Below are 14,247 nucleotides of genomic sequence, written 5' to 3'. Positions count from 1 at the left end.
GATTCACTCAGCAAGATCTCTTTCTACCTCTTTGACAGAAAAAAGGAGCAACTTAAAAAGCTTCCTTTCAATCCCCAAGGCACCTCATCAAAGTAACTGAACTACAATAAGTTGACAGGTTCTTGGATCTTATTTTACTTTATATTGTGTTTTTTTTAATGATCTAGAGAGGTTATTTGCAATTTTTTCAGTGCTCAGATCCTAGGTCAGAGACAGCATTCTCTTGATATGATAATTATTAACTCAAATTCTAAGATTATATTGCCTGTATATTTTATTTATTCATCATATTTGTGAGTATTAAAGCTATGCTAAAATATACTTGGAGAACAGTTTTCATATTAAAAGGGGTTCAAAACTGTTTCTCTATTAGCATCTCTGCTGGCATCATTACAAATAAAATTTATTGGGAAACACTTCTCACTGTTCTTGGGTGCCATAAGAACCGAATACTTTCTGCCTTTATTTATAAAATTTATTTGCTGCCCATCTGGTATCCAACAACTCTGGCCTTTATTCATTTGTCTTCAAAAACAGTAAGATAATCATCATGTATCAATAATGGAAAACCTATAGTGATAAATGTTTATGTCATCTACCCATTTGCCCAAATGCTAAGATGGCTTTCTCCAGATTACATCTGAAAATAAAACAGTGAATATTTTACTTACTGCTAGTCCTATATTATTTTCCTTACATGTTAAAATGATCATGTATATTTAAATACATTTTGAAAATATGCAAACTTCTCAGCTTTTTGGTAAAAGTTATATGTGTTTGTGATATATATGATTGAAAAGATGGCAGTACTTCATAATGAAGAAATTAAAGATATTGTGTTGCACTGTTTCACAATCTATCTTTAGATTCTGTTCCAAGTTATTGCAAACTTCTCCCCTTTCAATAGATTGAGTTCCTTATTTCATTACCGGTAGATTTTATTTTAAACACTGATAAATATAATATATTTATGTTTATATAAATATCAGTGTTTATATAAAACACTGATAATTTTTAGAGATTTTATAGCAAAATTCTTTATCAAACATGCAGATAAAGACTCCAATACACTTCCCACAATTTCCCAACCAGGATGTCTGTGAACTTGATGCAAAAACATGTTCATGACTTCAGATTTATCAGTATTTGGTTTGTCTAAAAAATAAGTACATTCCTTTCTTAAACAGTTTAATTTGGATTTAAAGCAATATGGAACATTGTAGTGCAAGGTCATTAACCACAAAAATGCTTCCTTAATTTGTCACTGCTGCATGAGTCCCACTGTAAATCTTATTAATGTGTCTGCTACTGTAAATGGAAGAAAGTAATTAAGTTTTATTACGCTGTTCTAGAAAACTTGTGTTTAAAAAGAAAAAAGAAATAGTCTGCTTTGGAAATGGTAATTTTAGAGTGAAAGAACATCTTAAGGTCATTTATAGCAGTGAACCTATTGAACATTTAATAAATTAGACTTTGCCATCAGAATTTCCCATTTGACTCTATATGTTTATCTGGAAACAAGACCCACCAAATTTAATGGAAGAATATTTCTGAATAGTTTTGCCTTGGTTTGTACCTTTAGCTATATTGACATCATTTAAAAAATACCCCTCACAATCTTTTAAAAGGTTTTTTTTTCCTTTTCCAGGAATGTCCTTTTAAAAAACAAACCAACCATGAAGATATCTACATACTAAACTATTCTTGACTTCCATTGTTGGTGAGAATGAGGTTGCAGTTTTGTTCCTGAGACATTTTGCCACCACTGTTGGGTAAATGAGAAGCGGTTGGGTGATTATGCTGACATTCCAGCATGCATTTGGTAGACCTGTGGTTAACTCGCTCCCTCTCCATGTGTCTGCTTCTACAAAGCTTTGTACTCATGATACTATGCTTTCATTCTGCCAGTATGTGCCCCAAAGGTTGCCTTTGCTCTCATTCTGGAGGTTTGAATGTCAGCTGCAGCAATGCGAACCTGAAAGAAATACCCAGAGATCTTCCTCCTGAAACTGTCCTGCTCTATTTAGACTCCAACCAGATTACATCCATCCCAAATGAGATTTTCAAGGACTTGCACCAATTGAAAGTCCTCAACTTATCCAAAAACATCATTGAATTCATAGATGAACACTCCTTCAAAGGAGTGGCAGAAACCTTGCAAATGCTAGACTTGTCAGACAACCGGATTAAAAGCGTGCACAAAAATGCTTTTAACAATTTGAAGGCTAGGGCTCGAATTGCAAACAACCCTTGGCACTGTGATTGCACCCTGCAGCAAGTCTTGAGAAGCATGGCTTCCAACCATGAAACAGCCAACAGTGTCATCTGTAAGACCTCCGATTTAGATGAACATGCTGGGAGGCCATTTCTCAATGCAGCGGATGCTGACCTATGTAATATTCCTAAAAAGACAACAGATTATGCCATGCTAGTCACCATGTTTGGCTGGTTCACCATGGTGATATCCTATGTAGTTTACTATGTGCGGCAAAATCAAGAGGATGCACGCCGGCACCTGGAGTACTTGAAATCTCTGCCAAGTAGGCAGAAAAAACCAGATGAAGCAGATGACATTAGCACTGTTGTATAATGTGCCCAAACCCAGTGACAGACTGAGGTAGCCATTAGATATGGAGAGCACGGATGCCAGCTATTTCTTTCTAACATTCATGGTTAATGTGTTAAAAGACTTTTTCCAATTAAACTGAATTCTGCCACTGTCAACCTTTCTTAAAAAAAAAGATGTCTGTTTTGGGATAATAACAGTACTCTTTTATTGTTTCTCTGGTGGTATTCTAAGCCAAGTGAACTAATATGTAAACACTAGTTTAGATTCATTCCACTCTTTAATAATGAGATTTATTTTTTTAATTTAAAACCAAATAAAAGCTAAACTTTGAACCATGTAAATGAAGAGTAATTTATTGACCCAAATACTGTCTTATAAGCCTTGTTTTGGCTATTGCTATGTTGGCAGATCACAGATTTACACTGATCAAAAAATAATTTTTAATCAGTCCAATTCAACATTTCTGAAATTGGCTCTCTGATATATATATCTAATTGATATTTATTGATATATTTATGAGATAGTTTATCATATTATATGTCATAGTACCATTTTCTGCTCCAAGAATATACATAGTATACAAGTGTCATTTAGATATTATTAATGTCTAGTTAGTTCCAAGCCGCTGAATTCAAATGGTCCACTTACTATTGATTTTGGCATTCATATATTTTTATTCTGGCTGCCATGCAACACCGCAGCTTTCCATAACCTGGTACTAAGATTTTGAGTTTCAAGTCTTATCTGCTGCAGATTTGGGGAATTGATTTCCAAAACATCTGGTGAATATTGGGAAGATGTTTATTGTAACAAACATATTGTTACATTTGAATAGATGTATACTGAGTATTAGAATAGTTTTTGTTTTAGCTTAAACAAGACCATTGGAGAATTTATCTGTGCAAATCTATTTTGAATTGAAATTGAAGTATAATTTTTATTCCCTTTCCTTTCATTCTAAATTTTAGAAAATCCACATCCATTATTATGTAAATTATTTTTCATATAAGTACGAAAGAGCATATACAAATAGTTGGCAGTTCTTTGACTCAATCTTCCATTTTTACTGTGATTCTGAATAAACATTTCTGTAAATGAGATAGATATAGAAAATCTTGTCAAGCATACAGATGAAATTGGCTAGATCCTAACTAAATAGTAAAATGGGCTCCTTAAAATCCATAGGAACATGTTGTATAAGTAGAACCTGTGCAACAGATCAATATCCCTGATATTGAAAGCCCAACTGTTCCAGCTATTGTCAGTATTAGGTTAGGGGAATCCCAGAGGTATTGACCAGACTAGAAGGTAAAAAAAAAGCAGTGGCAAACCATTTCTGCAACCTGCCAAGGGAAGCATATAGAGGTTTTCTATTAGAACTCCTTTTATATAGAATCATTGACCATCAGACTATTATCTAACTCCCTGTTCAGTGCAGAAATCTAAATTAAAGCTTCTCTGGGTCTAAGAGATGGCTGTGTATCTCTGGCTTCACTGAATGACAAGGAGAAAACCAGCTCTGAAAGAAAATTATTCCCCTAACAAAATATTGTTAATGTTTTTCCTAATGTTCAGTCAGAATTGTTTTTTCTATCATTTTAACCTATCAAGCAACTTGATTAAAATTTGATAAACTGAATCTGGCAAGATTTATTATTAACAAATATATGCTGAAAATAGTGTCTTCATTGTTTTCAAAGTGTTTACAGATTGCTCTTTATTTTCATCTAGGCCTTCCCAGCCACACATCAATTTTAGATTGATCTGTAGTTTCTTGAGTCCATCTATTGAACAAACATATGAATTTTGACTTTGTCCAATCATCTAGCATATCACGAGGTCTCAAGGGTCTTTTCAGAGATAATTCATAAATGTTTGGTCAGACCATTAGCAAATCTACTGTGTAGTTCATAAAGCCCTAAATATTTAAACCATTCATGATAAATTAAGATTTCCTGAGCTTGTTTATGTCAGTCTTGAGCTTCATTCCTTCCTGTTTATTATATTCATGAGTGGTAAAATATATATCTTCTTGTTAGAGATGATATAGACAAAACAGGAGTTGGATAGTTCTGTTCCTTTAATTTTAAATATACTTTAAGAAAACCTGTTTTATTTTTCTAATCCTTTGCTAATTTCTGCTCATTCTGAACTTCAGATTTTGTGCCACCATTTCTAAAATTTGGGGTGTCTCACTGTACTCTGCCTTAGTAAACACTCTTTACAAGTTTTTGTTTCTTTATTTGTTTTTCAGAACTCGTGTTTCTGGAACTGGGCCTTATTGATTCAATATTTTAATACCTTTATTTAGTTAGACTGTTTTGAATCTCTTACTCTTCATTATATACAAAGAAATATACTGAGAGTGAACTGGCTTCTGAAGGTAATGGAACCCAGGCCTGCCATTGGGCCTCAGCCTATTAAGTACAATCATACAAATGCAGTACAGTTAGCTTGTCACACAAAGAGCCTTGGTGGAGCAGAGGGCTAATGCCTCCTTAAGTAACACCAGCTGCCTGCAATTAGTGCAGGTTCGCATCCCACCAGGCTCAAGGTTGACTCAGCCTTCCATCCTTCTAAGGTAGGTAAAATGAGGACCCAGATTGTTGGGGGCAATAAGCTGACTTTGTAATAATGCCGCTTGGGGTGTGTGTGAAAGCCCTAATAAGCAGGCATATACATAGAATGATTGAACTATGGTGCTGGAGAAGACTCCTGCGAGTCCCTTGGACTGCAAGGCGATCAAACCGGTCAGTCCTAGAGGAGATAAACCCTGACTGCTCTTTAGAAGGCCAGATCCTGAAGCTAAAACTCAAATACTTTGGCCACCTAATGAGAAGGAAGGACTCACTGGAGAAGAGCCTAATGCTGGGAAAGATCGAGGGCAATAGAAGAAGGGGACGACAGAGAATGAGGTGGCTGGATGGAGTCACTGAAGCTGTAGGCGTGAGCTTAAATGGACTCCAGAAGATGGTAGAGGACAGGAAGGCCTGGAGGAACATTGTCCATAGGGTCGCGATGGGTCGGACACGACTTCGCAGCTAACAACAACAACAACATACATAGAATGAAGGCTATTGCTAAGCACATTTGATTTGTGCTTAGATTGCCGCCCTGAGTCTTCGGAGAAGGGCGGGATATAAATGGGATTAAAATAAAATAAAAATATGTAGAATAACCTTATTTATTTTTTGTCAAGACTGATTCGCCATTTTACCTATAGCTTCTGCTCATATCTTGACAATGAAATGGAATGCAAAGTGGGGGGAGGAGTGTTATCTAGGCAACCAAGGTTTCTGAGAGCCAAGGTCACACTTGATGGAAAACTGGACTATTTCTATAACAGGAAGAAATATTACTATTGGACAATGTGGGTGGGAACGAGGGAGTCTATTGTTTTATCTAAGCAAAACTTCAAGTGGGAAAATTAGAGCTGGTTCACTTCTTCTGTGTCAATGTAAATTTTCAGTAAAGTATTATACTCTTGGCAAAATCATGTCCCAGGAATTTCTTTTTCTGGAAATGCCAACTGGACAGTTGACATTAAACCAGCTCTCCACTGTAGCAGCCTACCTGGACCCCACCTAGAGCTTGGCAATTTTGAGATGTTAGCAGTTGACAGAGGAGTGGATAGAGGGGTGAGACCAAGAGGAGCCTCCTCTCCAGAAAACCACAATGGCAGCCCAAGCCGAAGGAGGATGTAGGGGCTGGCACACACAACCCTAGCAACATCTGGCCTCCCCATTCAGGCACTGGGGCTGCCACCCAGGTATGTCTTAGTGTGAGAGGACCAAGTGCCACCTCCCTTTGCAGTTTGGTTTGATGAATGGCCCAACCATGTGGCTTACTTCCTGACCCAGCTATGGAACTTTATGGAATGACATGGAGTAAGATGGGCATGCCTGGGTCAACACCGTCACATCTAACCTAGAGGGGCTGGTGTTTCTCCACGACAAAGAGGTTCCGGAGTTGCAAGAATTGGATGCTTTCATCCAGGCATTGCAAGACAGGTTTGAAGACCCCACAGTGGCTTGGCATGCAGAGATCCATATCTGTTTCCTATGGCAGGGCAAGCAGCCAGTGACCGAGTACATCCAAGACTTTCGCAGCCTAGCAGCTCACCTGAAAGATTGACTTGAATGTATGCTGGTCTACTAATTCTGGGAAGGATTAAACAAGGAGCTGTATCACAACTGCCTGCCCCAGGGCATGCCATGCAACCTTTGGATGTGGTACCAGTTGGTTACAAACATGGAGCTTGATCTAATGGAGTACCATGAGCATGCAGCGCATGAGAACTAGATGCCCAGAGGATGCCCAGCACCCCGTGTAAGCAGAGGGGGTGAAATCCCAGCCACAAGGGAGGACCCCACCAGGGCTCAGGAGCATGTTTCCAATGTGGGGAGGAAGGCCACTGAGCTGCCTATTGCTCTGTGCCACATCTGATATCAGCACCGTGAGCCCAAGTCCAACCAAAACTGGAGAAAACCCCAAAGAAGCCAAGGAAGAAAACATAGTCTGCCCGACAGGTCATAGAGGTCTCTCCCCAATCCAGCAAATGGGAGACAACTCTGACCCACAACAAGCCTAGCTTGGTCTTCTTCAAGAGTGAGAGTGAAGGGGGAAATGACCTTATGGTAAATGGCCCCATCATCCCCATGATGATGCAAGTGAAAAATCAGGTACCCTCAGGAGTAACAGGGGGTCCTTACAGCCTTGTTGGATTCAGAGTGTACTGGGTGCCTAATCAGCCTCCAGACTGTGGATAAACTAAGGCTGAAGCTGACGAACTGAGGCAGCCTATGGGGTTCTCCCAGTTAGATGGTTCCCTTATGAGGGGATACCAGCAACTTAGTCTATCGGAGCTAGTGAGCCTCAGGGCGGGGACCCACATACAGACTATCCATTTTATTGTGGCTCCTGGAATGACTGAGACCATGGTCCTAGGACCAGTATGGTTGAAGAAATGGAATTTGTTAGTACGTTGGGGCATCAACAAGTGGTGAATGAGAAAGAAAGTTGCTAGCCAGCAGGGGCAGTGGAAGCACTGCATGCCAGCCATGAGCCTGGTTAGCAAACTGAAAACAAAGTCAGTGAACACGCTAAAGGGAAGTGAGGAGTTAGAGCCACTTGTTCCAATGAATTCCATGACCTAGTGGAGGCATTCAGCAAAAGAGAATCAGACATGCTCCCACCCCATAGCCCACAGACTGCACTACTGAAATCTTGTCAGGGGCAAAATTACCAAAGCCGAAGATGTATTCAATGAGCCTGAGGGAGATGGAGGAACATCAAGATTTTTTAGACAAAAACATAGCCAGGGGATTTATCTAACCAGCAAAACCAGGGATGGCTGCCCCTGTGCTTTTCAAAGAGGACAGGTCTCTTAAACTATGCATGGATTACCATGGACTGAATGGTATCTGCGTAGAGAATATGTATCTCCCCTCCCTTACGAGGGAAATGCTGGGCTACTATTACTGAGGATTAAAGAAGGAGATGAAGGAAAACCACATTTAACTGCCCTCTGGGTTGCTATCAATTTCAAGTGATGCCATTTTGGTTGCAAGGAGTGCCAGCAGTATTCATGCAGTTAACAAATGAAGTCCTGGATGAGCACCTGTACAATGGAGTGCTGGTATACATGGATAACATTCTAATCTGTACTGAGACCATGAAAGAGCACGTAAAGCTGGTGAGGGCAGTACTTAAAAAGTTACGGAAAGCCCAACTGTGCATGAAGCTATCTAAATGCAACTTCCACAAAAACAGCCTACACTACCTGGGGCACTGCATCTCCAAAGATGCTGTAGAAATGGACCCAGGTAAGGTGAGGGCAATTCTGGAATGGAGACCTGTCAAACCAGGAAGCAGTTACAGAGCTTCCTGGTATTTGTGACTTTTACTGACAGTTCATCCCACATTTGCCTAGATAGCCTACCCATTACCAACCTGCTCAAGATGGGAGCAGGTGAAGCCCAATCATTAAACTGGTCTGTCGAATGCCAAGTGGCTTTCAAGAAACTAAAGCATTTCTTTGCTACAGAACGAGTCTTGAAGTATCCAAACCTAGATAAGCCTTTTATAATCCAAGAAAATGACAGCAATGTGGCAGTAGGGGCAATTTTACTCCAGAGGAACAAAAAGGAGCTGCAATCCTGTGCCTACACGTCTCGCAAGTTATCTGATACTGAGAGATGTTGGCCATCTGGGAGGAGGCTTATGCTGTCCGATGGGCTCTTCTGAACTGGGGGCAGTTTTTGGAGGGTAGCAAGATTCCTTTCAAGGTGTGGACAGACCACAAGGACCTGGAGGCATTAAGGACCCCGAGGAAGCTATCCCCTAAGCAGGTCTGATGGGCTCAGTATTTTAACCACTTCAGTTTCACCCTTCGCTATTTCTTAGCAGATGCCCTCTCTTGCAAGCTTCAGTACAGAAATATCTGAGAAGAAGTAGTTAATTCCATCATCCCATCCAGGCAGCTCACAGTGCCAGCACTTACGAGGCAGCAGAAAACAACCTCTCTGCAACCAACAGGAGATTCATTGATGCAACTGTTAAAAGATGCCTTGGGGATGGATGAATGATTCCAGAGACAAAAACGACCTGATGTCAAAGGAGGGCTTAGTGTGAAAGGGAAGTAAATTCTTTGTCCCAGCCAGCCACAGAATCTTGGTCCTGCAGAGGAGCCATGATGCAAAACCCGCAGGGCATTTTGGATTTGTAAAAACCCTTCACTTGTAAAAAGACAGGTTTGGTGGCCAAAAATGAAAAGGGACATAGAAACCTATGTGACCAGTTGCCCCATGTGTGCCTCCATGAAGTGCCTACCTGGGAAGCCTCCAAGCTTGCTACAGTTGGTAGCCAACCCAACTAAGCCATGAGAAAAGATATCCATGGACTTTATCATGAAGTTGCCTGAGAGTGCTGGGAACACCGTGACCTGGACTGTCATTGACTTGTTTTCAAAGCAAACACACTTTGTAGCGTGACTGAAGATCCCTTCAGCCCAGACCCTAGCCAAGATGTTTGTGCAACACATCTACTGACTACATGGGATCCTATCTCAGACAGGGGGGGTGCAATTCACTTCAAAGGTTTGGCGGGAAGTCTTAAAAATGATAGGCTCCTCCCAGAGACTTAGCTACACCTATCATATGAATACTAATGGGGCTGCTGAACACTCCAACTCATTAGTAGAGCAATACCTATACTCTTATGTAAATTATAAGCAGACTAATTGGGCCAAATTCCTGCCTTTCTCAGAGGTGGCATATAACAACTCAGTGCACAGCAGCACAGGTTTTACCCCCTTCAAAGAGGCCATGGGGACTGACTTCATGTTCATGCCAGAGCTCTCAGAGGAAGTCCCATCTTCAGGGTCATTACTGATTGGATGGATACATTAAAAGCCACTTGGCCCAATGTGCATGAGGCACTGAATTAAGGCTAGAGAAGGTCAAAAGAGGCAAGAAGATCATAAGAAAGCCCCCCAGCAACAGTTTAAAGTGGGGGATAAGGTGTATTTGTACACTAAATACCTAAACCTGAGGCAATCTCACAAAAAGTTAGGTCCCAAATACATAGGACCTTTCCACACTGTTGAGATCGTAAATCTGGTGATGGTGGAGCTGAAGTTGCCAAGAAGCCTCAGGCGAGTTCATCTGGTATTTCATTGCAGCGTATTGAAACCTTTTCAGGGATTTGGTTTGAGGCCAATCAAAGAACTACTACTCCGCCCATCTTAGTAAAGGCTGAGGAGCACTACAAGATCAAAAAGATTCTCGACTCCAGATATTACAAGAGGAAATTACAGTATCTAGTACTGTGGAAAGGCTACCCATTAGCAGATGCTGACTGGGTGGCTGCCTCTGATGTTAGGGCATTGAGGTTAGTTAAGAAATTTCACATTAGGTATCCTCAACAACCCCATTTAGGAATATAGCAGTAATTGGGTTTTACGTAATAATGTATATATATGTTTATTGTTGTTCCAGGTCTGTCTTTCTTCCAGGGGGGTCGGCATGTCAAGACTGATTCACCCTTTCACCTTTATTTTCTGCCTCGCTCATTTCTTGACAATGAGATGGAAAGCAACAGGGGAGGATTGGTATCTAGGCAACCGAGGCTTCTGAGAGCTAAGGTCATGCTCAATGGAGAACTGGACTGTTTCCATAACAAGAAGAAATGTTGCTATTGGACAATGTGAACACCTGATGGGTGGGGACAAGAGAGTCTATTGTTTAACTAAGCAAGCCTTTGAATGGGAAAATTAGAGCTGGATTCGCTTTTTCTGTGCCAATGTAAATTTTCAGTAAAGTATTATACTCTTGGTAAAATCATGTCCCAGGAGTTTCTTTTCCTGGAAATGCCAACTGGACAGTTCACAATCTTGTGCTATGTCTCACATACTCCTAAGCTAGCTGTGAATTTGGAGAACTAAAATCCCAACACTAACCTAACCAGGCAATAATCTGAATTTGGTACTGCTTTCTAAGGTATCTTCTTTCACTTAGGAGGGTGATACCTTAAATAAATAAATTAATTAAACATGTAATTAATACTGAAATGTTTTAGTATAATATTGATTTCTGATACACTGATGATCAGGTATCAATCATTTTTAAGCTTTTTAAAGGAAGAAGAGACACTGGATGACTTCTTGAATCAATCCAAAAGCACTTAAATTTATTTGTATGCTCCTCATACATTCTGAATATATATTTCAGTTGAGAAATTTTAAGGTACTGATATCAGAGAATCCATCACTAATCTTTCCTTCCAGACAACCTTTATTTGGAATATATAATCCAACCAGTATTTCAGTGTTTTGATTTACATTGAATATTGAATTTAACTGAATTCCATAATAAGTAGATTCATGAATATTAGAAAATATGTATCACTAAAGGAAATACCTTCCTTGGAAGTAATTTGTGTAAGTTTTAATAAATTGGATACTTTGCTTTTTTCAAGTTGTATTTCCAGATGCTTTACTGTGGCACAACAACACAACCTAAGAGTGTCTGTAAATCAATGCAGTTTCAATTCTATTAAACAGAGATATCATGTATTGATGCTGTCTCTCATGCTGTCAGGAACACGTAATCTTCATCACAAAACAGCTAAACTGAGCAGTTGCTTTATCATATACTAGTTTTGCAAAGGTTATAAAATCAGCATAAACTGACTCATTACAAAAAGAAATATCGGTAGCCCTCAACTTACAAACATTTGTTTTCAGTGTTCAGAGTCACTGGGGAAAAAAATGACTTACGACAATTTGAGCATCCCCATGGTCACATGGTCGAAATTTGCATGCTTGGCATATGGCATGTATTTATGACAGTTGCAGTGTCCCGGGGTCATGTGATCACCTTTTGCAACCTTCTGACAAGCAAAGTCAATAGGGAGACCAGATTTCACTTAACAACTGTATTACTAAACCGTATTACTAACTTAGCAATTACAGTGATTCACTTAAAATGGAGACAAGAAAGATTGTAAAATGGGGCAAAATTCACTTAATAACTGTTTTGCTTAGCAATAGAAATTTGGGGCTCAGTTGTGTTTGTAAATTGAGAACCACCTATAGTCAAAAGAAACCAGGTGCTTTATCCATTATTAGTGTACAGCACACTAATACATCACAAACAGATACCCATCCAATTTATAAAATTAGTGTCCATTTTTTGTTACCATATCCTCTATTAAACTGTGTTACTACATGCAGAACTTAATCACTCCTTGCCAGGCTTGAAATTAATTAAAATACTCCATAATGCAGACATGTCAAACACAAGGCCCGGGGGTCGGATCCGGCCCGCAAACTGGTTTCATGCGGCCCGTGAAGCCATCCTGGAAACAGTGAGGGAACGGCCCCCACTGCCTTGGCCCTGGCCCAGAGACCCTCCTTCTGCCAGAGACCCTCAGATCTGTCCCACTCCTGCCCAGGCCCCACAGGCACCCTTAATGCGAATGATGTAGAGCTGGCCACGCCCACCCAGTAGGCCATACGCACTCTAGCCACGCCCACCCAGTAGGCCACGCCCACCCTGGCCATACCCACCCGGCCCCCTGAGGGCAACCGCAATGCTGATGCGGCCCTCAATGAAATTGAGTTTGACACCCCTGCCATAATGGAAAGAGAAATAAGCCTTTTTTGTATTTTATGAATGAAATAGAAGCCTACTTTTTAACCATAAGAAACGTCTCTCTCTTTTTTCCTTCAGACGTTTTCTTCAAATGCCTCTTTTTTCTCTTTTTCTTTTCTTTTTCTTACTCAGTTCAGTTATCAGGCAAGATAATGCTTGAAAAGGGAGAAATGTCAACAAAAGATAAGAGAAAGGAAGAAAATCCAATTGCTGTTGATAAAATATATGTTCATTAAATCAATTAACTTTTTTTTTCAAGAGTAATACAATATAAATAGCTACAAGGCGAAAGCTTGAAAGAAAAAATGTTAAGTAACTTGTGGCATATAATAAAGTAATTTGATTATTCAGATATGTATATAAAGTCATATATAATTAGAAAATGGTACATTATGGTATCATAAAAAACAAAAATCAGGAATTAAAAATTAAAAATAAGGGATCAGAATTCATATATGCACTTAAACTCGCACAAACACAATGAATAAAATAAATTTATAATAACTGAAAAAGAAATACGGGGGAAAGAGAAAATCTCTGAATAATCCTTAGCTTTTGAGTGGAAAAAACAATCAGTTGCGAACATTTTCTGCAAAATAGTGGAGCATTTAAATGCTCATCTATGTTAATAAAAAAACCTCACATTAGTAATTTTAAGTCTCATAGAAGTGAGCAACATGAAGACAAAGTATCTAAACATGTCAGACATTTATATCCATATGAACCATAACATGGGTCAGCAACCCGTGGCTCCGGAGCTGCATGCGGCTCTTTAAGCCACCTCCTGCAGCCCCCAGTCCTCCTCTGCCATGTGCAGTTCTGAAAAAAAGTGAGAGTAAAAAAATCCCATTGAGAGAATGGGGCAGCGGAGGTTTGGAGAGCTGCTGCCTTCTGCACAGCTCTCCAAACCTCCGCCGACCCGTTTGGAGAGCTGCTGCCTTCATACGTGTTTGACGAAGGCAGCAGCTCTCCAAACGGGGCGGCAGAGGTTTGGAGAGCTGCTGCCTTCATCTGCATTTCTTTCAGGGCTGAAAGAAATGCGGACGAAGACAGCATCTCTCCGAACCTCCGCCACCCCGTTCCCATTGAAAGAATGGGGCGGCGGAGGTTTGGAGGCCCCGGGGGGAGGGGCAGGGTGCTCGGGTGGCTCCGGCGGCACCGACCCAGCGCCCGTCACCAGGGAGACCTGCCGCCGCCACGCAGGTGCCTCCCAGTTCAGGGGAGCTGCACTGCGGGAGACACTCATGAGGCTTCCTTCAGCCGGGGAAGGGCCTGTTGCCTCCAAGGGGGGCCCGGGTGGGATCCTCTGAAAGGCTGTTTCCTTCCTCATCTTCACACAGCTCGGCCTGCGAGTCCCCCTCCGGTAAGCTGGCGGCACCGGGCAGCGACAGGTGCACGCAGCTCAGAATGTGGTGCGGGTGTTGGGGCTGCTGAGGATCGGCGCAGTGCAAGTGATCCAGGGCAGGAGCTGATCCCAAAGCTTCACAAAAGGCAGAAAGAAAAAAGTCCCAGAGAGAGAGAGTG

The 14,247-nt window shown here is 40.7% G+C and overlaps 1 protein-coding gene and 1 long non-coding RNA gene across 2 annotated transcripts; both read left to right on the top strand.

The window, feature by feature from the left end:
* The first annotated feature begins 1,645 nt into the window (after positions 1 to 1,645).
* On the top strand, positions 1,646 to 11,374 carry LOC308677299. Its single transcript, XR_014028450.1, has 3 exons — positions 1,646 to 1,772; positions 4,824 to 4,952; positions 10,567 to 11,374. It is a non-coding gene; the product is annotated as an uncharacterized lncRNA (long non-coding RNA).
* Positions 1,814 to 2,590, top strand: LRRC3B (leucine rich repeat containing 3B; the record flags this gene model as incomplete). The annotated part of the gene is made up of 1 exon (XM_081343565.1): positions 1,814 to 2,590. One exon carries the CDS (start codon positions 1,814 to 1,816, stop codon positions 2,588 to 2,590), a length of 777 nt encoding a protein of 258 aa, XP_081199691.1.
* Positions 11,375 to 14,247: the final 2,873 nt, after the last annotated feature.

The sequence above is a fragment of the Vipera berus genome (assembly GCF_964194415.1).
Source record: "Vipera berus genome assembly, chromosome: Z".
Classification (NCBI taxonomy): Eukaryota; Metazoa; Chordata; class Lepidosauria; order Squamata; family Viperidae; genus Vipera; species Vipera berus.
This window is presented reverse-complemented; position numbering and strand designations above follow the sequence as displayed.